Source organism: Panthera pardus, unplaced genomic scaffold, assembly GCF_024362965.1.
Source record: "Panthera pardus isolate Hobbes unplaced genomic scaffold, ASM2436296v1 HiC_scaffold_25, whole genome shotgun sequence".
Classification (NCBI taxonomy): Eukaryota; Metazoa; Chordata; class Mammalia; order Carnivora; family Felidae; genus Panthera; species Panthera pardus.
In genome coordinates this window covers 57,779,841-57,790,482 of record NW_026526821.1, presented here as the reverse complement: position 1 = coordinate 57,790,482, position 10,642 = coordinate 57,779,841, and the positions used below count along the sequence as shown (strand labels likewise).

General features: G+C 40.9%; 1 protein-coding gene across 50 annotated transcripts in view; it reads left to right on the top strand.

Moving 5' to 3' along the window:
• Nucleotides 1-10,642, top strand: part of MAP4K4 (mitogen-activated protein kinase kinase kinase kinase 4) — a 189,965-nt gene that overhangs the window by 161,587 nt on the left and 17,736 nt on the right. For 35 of the 50 annotated variants that reach the window (XM_053890525.1, XM_053890551.1, XM_053890530.1 and 32 more), the window contains 5 exons: nt 560-735; nt 1,553-1,673; nt 2,735-2,926; nt 5,003-5,120; nt 5,443-5,613. In XM_053890525.1, the coding sequence (XP_053746500.1) occupies nt 560-735; nt 1,553-1,673; nt 2,735-2,926; nt 5,003-5,120; nt 5,443-5,613 (778 nt within the window). The remainder of the gene's footprint in view (nt 1-559; nt 736-1,552; nt 1,674-2,734; nt 2,927-5,002; nt 5,121-5,442; nt 5,614-10,642) is intronic. The other 15 variants (XM_053890560.1, XM_053890544.1, XM_053890558.1 and 12 more) reach the window with 1 other exon arrangement.

Genomic DNA, 10,642 nt, shown 5'->3' with positions numbered 1-10,642 from the left:
ACTTTCTCACTTTCTGTGTCATGGACCCTCTTAGGAATGTGGCGAATTGTTAACACTCTGTGAAGTGAGACATGAATAACATACTCACTTTTCTTAGCTTTGAAATTGTTAAAAATAAAAGAGTTAAAAATAATGAGTTCACCAAATAAAAACTCCCAGTCAGCCCTTTTTAACTAAAATCTTGCTTTCTGGATAGTTTTCTCGAGAGAAGACTTTGTTATATGGGCAGAAATCCAGGGATTTGCCTTCACACATTTGTTGATCTAGAATTTTACATTAGGGTTTTTAAAAAACACTATTACCTTATTGTAAGCAGATTGTTTTTTATTGTTGTGAGATTTGAACTGTGTGCAACATCTTTAGCTTCTTTTCTATCGAAAGCTTGAAGAGCTCACCTTCTTATTAATTATACTGGTAAATACAAAATAGTTTTACAAAACTGATACTGTGGCTATCTTATCAGTAGTTAAAATGAAGAATGTCTCATAATTTGCTGTTTTCTTCCCACTGCCCCCTGCGTGTGCCCCTTTGCCTTACTCCTTTTTGTCCTGTGCATTAGGATTTGACTGCACTGGCCAAAGAACTTCGAGCAGTGGAAGATGTGCGACCGCCACACAAAGTGACAGACTACTCCTCATCCAGTGAAGAGTCAGGGACAACAGATGAAGAAGATGATGATGTAGAACAAGAAGGAGCCGAGGAACCCACCTCTGGACCAGAGGACACCAGAGCAGCGTCAGTCCTTGGTGTATTTTAGAGAGGCTGAGAATGTCTCCACTGAGCTTTCTTTCCATTTGGAACCGTTTTTTTCTAAACCTATCCTGATTCTATGGCCATTTAACATTTAGTTCTCCTGGATTCAACAGCAGACAGCCTTCATGTTTTTCCCTCTTCTGTGTGTGTGTGTGTGTGTGTGTGTGTGTGTGTGTGCGCGCGCGCGCGCAGCGCTGTGCACGCGCGCTTGGGCACGTGGGCACGTGTGTGCCTCTCCCCAAGACCCCGACGTGTATTTTATTTTATTTTATTTTTTTAATTTGAGGAAATGACAGAAGGGAAGTTTCAGTTTGATTGAACCATGTTAACCATAAGAATTCATCCTAAATTTTTTGCTTAAAAACAGACAATACTGGCAGAAAGGTCTTTGTTGAAAGGGAAAAGCTAAGCATTTATTTTCCTTGAGGAAACTATATCTGTAGCCTGACCTCATCTTACGCCTTTGGGAAGGTGGAAAATCTTTTTTTTGTTGTTGTTTTTTTTGTTTTTTTTAAAGTTTTATTTATTTATTTTTGAGAGAGAAACAGAGAGAGTGAGCAGGGGAGGGGCAGAGAGAGAGGGAGAGAGAGAATCCCAAGCAGGCTCTGCCCTGTCAGCATGGAGCCCGATGCGGGGCTCAAACTCACACTGTGAGATCATGACCTGAGCCGAAACTAAGAGTCGGACTCTTAACCGACTGAGCCACCCAAGCACTCTGGGAAGATGAAAAATCTTAAACAGGATGTTTTCTGCTCATGGGATTATTATGGCCCTTCACTTCTGAATTTTGTTCCACTAGGTCATCTCTGAATTTGAGCAATGGTGAAACAGAATCCGTGAAAACCATGATTGTCCATGATGATGTAGAAAGTGAACCAGCCATGACTCCATCCAAGGAGGGCACTCTAATCGTCCGCCAGGTACCTGTGTCTTCTCTTTGTTGTTAGAGGCAGAGCTTCTCCTGTAGTCATTAACCCACTTGCTCATTCACTCACTCATGCTGTTTCTACATCATCATCTGTTTTCATGTTAACAAGACCCAGAGGGTAGAGTATTGGGGGCTAGGGAGGCAGGTATGTGCTGCATGCCAAGAAGGTAGCTAGCGGTCTTCCACCCCACATTGCTGCTCCTCTGCATGTTTTGCGGCAGCCCTCATTCAAGCACCACGCCGATTCTCACAGTCTGTGTCTGAGCAGTAGAAAAGCCACATGGAGTCCTTCAGCAAGCTTGCAGGGCGAGGAGGCAGACCCCAGTCTGTAGCAGGGCAGCCGCAGAGGTTCTGCAGAGAGCTCCCAGCTCTGGGCATCCACAGTGCTCAGCAGGAGCAGCCCTTTGGCAGGAGCAGTTGAAGAGCGGATGAGCCTCCTCAGTCACAGGAGGGCCTCGTGGAGCAAAAGGGTTGGGAGGTCTCGCTTGTGTGTTCCAAAACGTTAGTTTCCTCACTTGTTGAATATTAAATGTGTCGGATTACTCAGTTTTACAACTGTCTGTTCATTTCTTAGCTTAGAAGACAGAGAAGTGATGCACTTCCCATGACATAGAACAGGCGCCTTTCTAGTGTTTTGGACTTTTCCTGAGTGTGTTTCATGCAATGGCAATGCATTTGGATGGAAAGTGGGAAGAAGGTGGAAAAGACCAGGATTCAGAGAAGTGACAGGGTACTCTCTAGGGCTTTAGATAGATATTTAAAGAAACAAAAAAGGCTAGTGGTTTTGGTAACAACAGCTAGTGTGGCAGATAAACCAATTAAGCCGTCACCGCGCAAGTCCTGTGGCCACCAGATGAGGTACTTTGAATTCTGTTGGCTCAATGTAGGCATTCGGCGAGGAAGTGTGAACAATTTTGGCCAGTTTCCTCCGGTCTTTCCTTGATAATTTAACAGTTTGAAAAGTCACACAGCACCATTAAGTCAGTTATCAGTAGGGTCATAGGGAATTTCAGCAGCGCTTGAGCGAGACGAGTGTGCCTGTTTTTTCTACAGAGTACAGTTGACCAAAAGCGCGCCAGCCATCATGAGAGCAATGGCTTTGCCGGTCGCATTCACCTCTTGCCAGATCTCTTACAGCAAAGCCATTCCTCCTCCACTTCCTCCACCTCTTCCTCCCCATCCTCCAGCCAGCCGACACCCACCATGTCCCCACAGACACCCCAGGACAAGCTCACTACTAATGAGGTATGTCTCGCACCACAGCTGGCTGCTTTCATAGGGTTTGACCAGCACTGCCTAGTAGCTAGTTTGCAGAGGAGACCTTTCCCACACCCCTCACCCCTCCCTTCCCCCTGCTTTCTTCTGTCACCTACCCTTCTCCCCAACCCCAAGTAACATGTTTCAGATCTGCATACAAATCCCTTAACCCTAGATCAATGTCCCTCCAACTTGCCAGTTCACTGTTTACTTTTCTCTAGATGAGTGTAGTTGCATGGCTTTCTTTATTCAGTTTATTTTTTAAAAGTCTAAATAAAATGATTGCTGTGTTCTCAGATCCATATGTATTTGGCATGAAATTCTTGTAGCCGTTTGTGGAATCTGCCTTTTTCATTCTTTTTATCTGATAAGTAAAATATAGAAAAATTTGGTTAAGCAGACTTGGCCTTATCTGGACACACTTGTTATCCTGTACAGGAATCTCCTTCAAACAGGGCTGAGTTGCTTTTTGTTTTTGATGGGGGGTAGATCGTTGGTTGGTTACTGATTCGTTTTCACCAACCCTGTTAAAAGGATGTCTTTCCTTGAAATCCACCTTCATTCAGAGTTTAAGAAAAGGCCAAATGATTTTTAGGGAAATGTAGAAAATTAGGATGTTAAGAAGAGCAAAGGTCTGAGCATGCTTTAATTTAAATTTTTGAATGGAAAATCTGGTGTGCTCGTTTGAAGGCTTGGCTGTGGTGCTCAGTCTGGGTGCTAGTTGGGTGGTGCTTTGCTCTTTGGAACAAGATTATGCCCCAGGTGCAGTGACATAGTCCACCTTGAGCACCCTGTACTAAATTAAACAAGTGGTTTGATTTCTTGGGAGGTTTGGTTTAAATGCATTTGTCTAATGGTCGAAAGGAGGTTGAAAGTGGCATGTAGCTTCAGCCAATCTTGTTAATGTAAACATTTAACTGCCAGCCTGTCTCTACCTGCTTCTATTTTGGTTCCCTTGTTAGAAAGAATCAGAATAATCCTCTCCCCCTGAGGAGCAGGGGCAAGTCTTAACTGCTTCCAAGGTGGGCTTGCATCAGATTGGCCATCGGATGGATTGGCCATTGATCACAGGATGGGGTGGGAAGCTTGCCAGCAGACAGCTGTGTGAAATGGGAGGAGAGAGCCTGGGAGCCTAGGCAGTCTTGGGCTCTAGGACATAGTGGCTCTCAGCTGCCTGTGGAGGGCGAAAGGTTTCAGGACTAAAGCACTTGATCAGAAGTGTTCTTTTTTCTCCAGCGATATATCCCACCTACACTCACATTTCTCCTTATATTTATATTTAAACTTTGCTCCATTTTGCTCTAATGTCCAATATTTACTATAACCCTTAACTCACTAAACTGGCAAGTTTATTTTTCCGTTTGTTTTGTTTTTAATTGTCATTACATTTCCACTTAACAATTTGTTTCACTTTCTTTGTGTTCTGTTATTTTTTTTTTGTCTTAAGTTACACTATTAACCAAAACACTAGCGTTCCTAAAAGAGCAAAAGTATGTGCCATATCTTGTTGTTTGCACCTTTCACTAATGAGCCCCTGTTCGATATGGGTTTACTGATGATGCACCTAAAACGGTGGTAGCCAAAGCTTCTGTAGCTTTCTGGCAAGAGGCTCACTTTAAAATAAATAATACAAAGCAAAGATTTGCCAATATTCCAACATATATTAATTGGGCAGAAGAATAATGTCAGAAATTGATGAATTGAGATAGACATTTCAAGCCTGTCCTTTAGGAGTTTTTATTATCATTATTTATTAAAAAAAAAAAAAAAACAACAACTTGGAGCATGAAGTGTAGATTTTGTTGGTAGCTCACAGCTTTCCTATGTTAGATGAACAGTACTTCTGAAGAGAGATGTAGCTTTGTGGTGGTTCCAGGTCGAACAGCCTATTGTCGGGCTGTGTTATGCACATGCAGAGGCACCCCTGAGAGCATTTGGGGGGAACGATGCAGGAGGGATAGGCCTTCCTAGTGGGAAATCATGCAGTGTAGAAATGGATTGAAATGTTGTATGTTCATCTTTTTAATGTCATTTGTATTAATAAAATTGAAATTTACATTGCAGACTCAGTCCGCTAGTAGCACACTCCAGAAACACAAATCTTCCTCCTCCTTTACACCTTTTATAGACCCCAGATTACTACAGATTTCTCCATCTAGTGGGACAACAGTGACTTCTGTGGGTAAGTAAAGGAGCAACAAGAAAGCAGCTGACAAACAGGACTTGGTCACTTTGTATTGGTCTTTCTGATGGCTGAGGCATGGCATGGTGGTTGTTTGCAGGCACAGACCTCGGATACAGAAACACCCATCCCGCTTGCATTGCCTTATTTGCAGTGAGCTGCATAGTCAGTTTCCTTTTCCCATATACATTTCTTACAAATTTCTTTTTCTTGACAAAGGGTCCGTTACAACATGTGAATATTTACTGAGGTGTAGCAGGGGAGGGAGGCAAGCGCATTGTTTGTGTGTACAGAAAATAATTTAAAGTGTATCGTGTTCTAGTGGGATTTTCCTGTGATGGAATGAGACCAGAAGCCATAAGGCAAGATCCTACCCGGAAGGGCTCAGTGGTCAATGTGAATCCCACCAACACTAGGCCACAGAGTGACACCCCAGAGATTCGTAAATATAAGAAGAGATTTAACTCCGAGATTCTGTGTGCTGCCTTATGGGGTAGGTATCGTACTGCTACTATGACTCTCTATCCTTTTTTTTTTTTTTTTTTAAATTCTGAAGGGTGGACTGGTCTTTTAGAGAAGTACTATTTTGGATAGTTTGGGGAGTTTTTAAAGAGTTGTTAACAGATAAGTTGGAAAACTTTTTTTTTTTTTATGTTTATTAATTTATTTATTTTGAGAGAGGGGCAGGGGGAGACAGAGAGAATCCCAGGCAGAGCATGGAGCCTGATGGCAGGCCTTGATCTCACAACCATGAGATCATAACCTGAGCTAATATCAAGAGTCAGACGCTCAACCTTCTGAGCCAACCAGGTGCCCCTGGTGGGAAGACTTCTGCGATGCCCACCCTTGTAACCTTTTCCTAAAGAATCATGCAGGCATGTGTATGTTCATGCACTTGTTTCAGTCAATGGCTAACCTCCTGTCTCTTCACATAAAGAAAAAACTAGAAAGATGAGAAAGACATTGTTGGTCCTTATTTATAGGGAGAATGAAGAAATTTGTTGGATTGCAGTTTGATGTTTTTCCTTGCCCTTCATGACTTGGGCCTCACATGGAAATGAAGTTTTTAAAAGCAGTTTTTTACTGGCCGGAGTCTGCAGAAGCAGACTGTTGTACTGACTTTCTCCGTTGCCTGTCTGCAGTATTGGTGTAGCATATTCACAACCTAAGACGCCACAAGGGACTAAGTCTGCCATGCGCAGGACTACACCCTCTCATTTTCTGAACCTGGCCTCTCTGTCATCACCTTCCTTGTTCCCACAGACAGAACCTGTCTTAGAACTTGTCTTCTAGTCCCATGCTGTGTTTTTGTTCTTCTCCTGCCTGAACCCCAAAATCTATTTTCAGTAGGGACCCTGTTTCTAATCAGAACAGTGTCTCCTTCCCTTGACATTACAAATGTAAGTAGACAGAAGACATGCGATCCGTTTTGGTTGAATGCGCAGCACGTCTGTCCGTTGACTGCTCTCCTGCCCCTTTCACCAGCTCCTACTCGGTCTTCTCCCGAGGGGTTTAGGAGAGTCCTTTCCCCTTTGCAGACACACCTGCTTTCTCTTTCACTTTTTGAATTCTGGGTTTCTGTCCTTGTCATCACTGAGTATCTTAAGTCTCCTATATCAGAAGGCCTTTTCTGTATTGACCTTGTAGGTAAAGGTAACAGTAGGCTCTTGGAGGGGGATTACTAGGATCATGTGAAAGCAGCTGGCACAGCATTGTCACCGCATGGCACTGTTAGTGTTGCTGGGTGAATGCCAGTTGTGATCACATCATGGAATGGAGTTCCATCATGTCCTTTCTTTTTAAAGGCCTTTTGTGGGGGTGTGTATATCATCAAAATTGATACATTATATTTAGTGTAGAAATAGAGTTAAGTAAGTTAATTCTTGGAAATTGGTGAAATAATTTTTATCTGGAACGTTTGCACTTGGTAGCACTCTTACACTGATTTTACGCTAATGTCCTACAAAGTGCTGGACTCTGTTCTGTGCCATTAGCTGATTTAATGAAAATCCTCCTTCTAATGAACTTCTTTAATACCTCAGAGAATAAGAGTATCCTGAGCTTGTGTTTTTAAAAATGTGGTAGAACTTTCCATTTTATCAGTATGTGGAAAGGAGTGATAGGCAAGATGACTTAAAGTTGAAATGCATTTCTATAAATCCATGTATTTGAGTTGCTCCTTGGCTCGGGGCACATCAGTGATGGGTTTCCTTAAACTGCCTGCTAAGCTAAAAAGTAAGTTAAAAAAACAAGCCTTTTAAGTTAAATTTAAAAATAAGCTTTTTAAAGACTTAAGACACAGAAAAGTTAAGACATGTACTTTGAGAGTGGTAGCCTGACAAGGGGAGAAAATTCAGAGGACTCTAGAGTATTAGTTTGAAATGGTGACATTGATGCATTGAAAGTCAGCTGACCAGTGTTAGATAGGTTAGACAGGCTTTTTGTGTGCCCTCTTAGAAAATGCTAGCCTCAGGGCACCTGGGTGTTTTAGTCAGTTAAGCACCCTACTCTTGGTTTTGGCTTAGGTCATGATCTCACAGTTCGTGGGATGGAGCCCTGTGTCGAGCTCTGTGCTGACAGCACGGACATGCTTGGGATTCTCTCCTGTCTTTGTCCCTCCTTGCTTGCTCTGTCTCAAAACAAATAAACTTAAAAACAAAACTTTTAAAAAGAAAATGCTAGCTTCAAGCATTCTTTTTTAATCATCTTATATAATTGACTTCTGCTTTGTAAGATGCTACCTATTTATTATATTTTTGTAATAAGACGGTTTTCCCATTCACAGCCAGGATTATTTTAACACACATTTTGAACATGATTGTTCCAGCTTTTTTTTTCTTTTCTTTTCTCTTTTCTTTTCTCTTTTCTTTTCCTTTTTCTTTCTTTCTTTTTTTTTTTAAATTTTAAATTATCTGTACACCTAATACAGGGCTCGAAACCTACAACCCCAACATCAAGAGTCACATGTCTACTGACTGAACCAGCCAAGTGCCCCTGTTCCCACTCTTAACAGTAAACTATCTGCAGTTTACTACAGAGCATTGCCTGTAATATCATCATAGAATTTAAAGGAAACTTTATTTATTTTTATTTTTTTATCTTTTTTCAATATATGAAATTTATTGTCAAATTGGTTTCCATACAACACCCAGTGCTCATCCCAAAAGGTGCCCTCCTCAATACCCATCCCCCACCCTCCCCTCCCTCCCACCCCCCATCAACCCTCAGTTTGTTCTCAGTTTTTAAGAGTCTCTTATGCTTTGGCTCTCTCCCACTCTAACCTCCTTTTTTTTTTTTTCCTTCCCCTCCCCCATGGGTTTCTGTTAAGTTTCTCAGGATCCACATAAGAGTGAAAACATACGGTATCTGTCTTTCTCTGTATGGCTTATTTCACTTAGCATAACACTCTCCAGTTCCATCCATGTTGCTACAAAGGGCCATATTTAATTCTCTCTCATTGCCACGTAGTACTTCATTGTGTATGTAAACCACAATTTCCTTATCCATTCATCAGTTGATGGGCATTTAGGCTCTTTCCATAATTTGGCTATTGTTGAGAGTGCTGCTATAAACATTGGGGTACAAGTGCCCCTATGCATCAGTACTCCTGTATCCCTTGGGTAAATTCCTAGCAGTGCTATTGCTGGGTCATAGGGTAGGTCTATTTTTAATTTTTTGAGGAACCTCCACACTGTTTTCCAGAGTGGCTGCACCAATTTGCATTCCCACCAACAGTGCAAGAGGGTTCCCGTTTCTCCACATCCTCTCCAGCATCTATAGTCTCCTGATTTGTTCATTTTGGCCACGCTGACTGGCGTGAAGTGATATCTGAGTGTGGTTTTGATTTGTATTTCCCTGATGAGGAGCGACGTTGAGCATCTTTTCATATGCCTGTTGGCCATCCGGATGTCTTCTTTAGAGAAGTGTCTATTCATGTTTTCTGCCCATTTCTTCACTGGGTTGTTTGTTTTTCGGGTGTGGAGTTTGGTGAGCTTTTTATAGATTTTGGATACTAGCCCTTAAAGGAAACTTTAAATCACACATTATAGAGTTAATAGCCATTTTTCCCCATCTTAAACCAGATTTCTATGAATACAGTCGCAGTTCCTAATACAGCTTGCCTTTGAGCAATTAATATTTAAAGTTTAATTATACCTAACAGTTGAAAGGTTTAAAAAGGATATTTATAAAAGGTTATTGCAGCCTGCAACTTGATTTTTTTCATCGTCCCATAATTTCCAGGGTGGTTATTTTCCAGTGACTCAATATTCCTCTGAGTACTAACACTCAGTACTTTACAGAATGACATAGTTCTTGGAAATACATAATGGAGAATTATGAGGTAGAGTATAAGTACCAAAGTATCTGTATTTTTTATGTTTATGAAAAGACTTTTTCAGTTTGTCTTTTATTCCTTTATTATTTCTTACTGTAAAATCTTGATTGATGTTTGGATGCTATTTGTTTTTGGAAACCACAAATAATAGGTTTCAGAATCTTATATTTCAGTAGTTATTACCAGACTTTTGACATGGGTCTTTCAGCTACTTGATATTGAAGATTGGGAAAATACTGAAATATTACATGAAATGGAATCTTTGGAATGGACTCTGTCTGAAAACAGCTCTATCAGTTAATGTTTTGTTTTTCTTCTGTTTACCTGTGAAGCCAGTTAAAATTATCTCACCTAGGTATGTGGAGGGAAAACACTAAGGATAATGTCCAAATATAGTTCTGCATTGATAGGGAGATGGTCACCACAAAATGGTGAACCTCAAAAGTGAAATTGTATGAAAATGAATGGAGCATTACATAAGCATTAATTTTTCTTGCAGTGATGATAAGTGTGTTTTTAAATTGGACAGTGTTTTTTTTCTTAGCATTAAGTAATGATCTGATGTGTGTCATCTTTCTATTAAAAAACTTTTTCATGGAAAAACATGATGGCTTGTAAGCCTTATAAAGTGTAAGGCTGTGAACCCTAATTCAAAGCCACAGTGTTACCTGATGAATAAAATGGTAGTATCAGTCATAGCTGATATTTCATGTGGCTATTTAAATTTAATAGAAACTTCAGTTCCTCAGTTGCACCAGCCATGTTTCAAGTGCTCAGTAGCCACGTGTGGCTAACACATTGACATCAAGATAAGTTCTGTTGGACAAGGCTGGTCTGGATGGCACATTCTAAAAATCTTAATTATAAGTGACAGACGAAGTCATGTGCATTCATAAGCCTTTTACTTAAGCTCTTCAAATGACCATACTTTGAGAGTTTTGTTTACTTTTAATGGTTACTCTTAATGGGTAGTGAATACTCAGGTTTTTCTTCCTTCACATTTTCTGAAGCTATTTCATAGTATGTCAGGTTCTAACAAGCTCTCATTACAGTAATAGTAGATGGAAAGCACCTGTGATTTGGTGGAAGCATATGTGGGACAGCACATACAGGGATGCTCTTGTGAAACGTACCACAGTTTCTGTAAGGGCAAGATGGAAACCTGTATCATATGCCTAATAGGTTT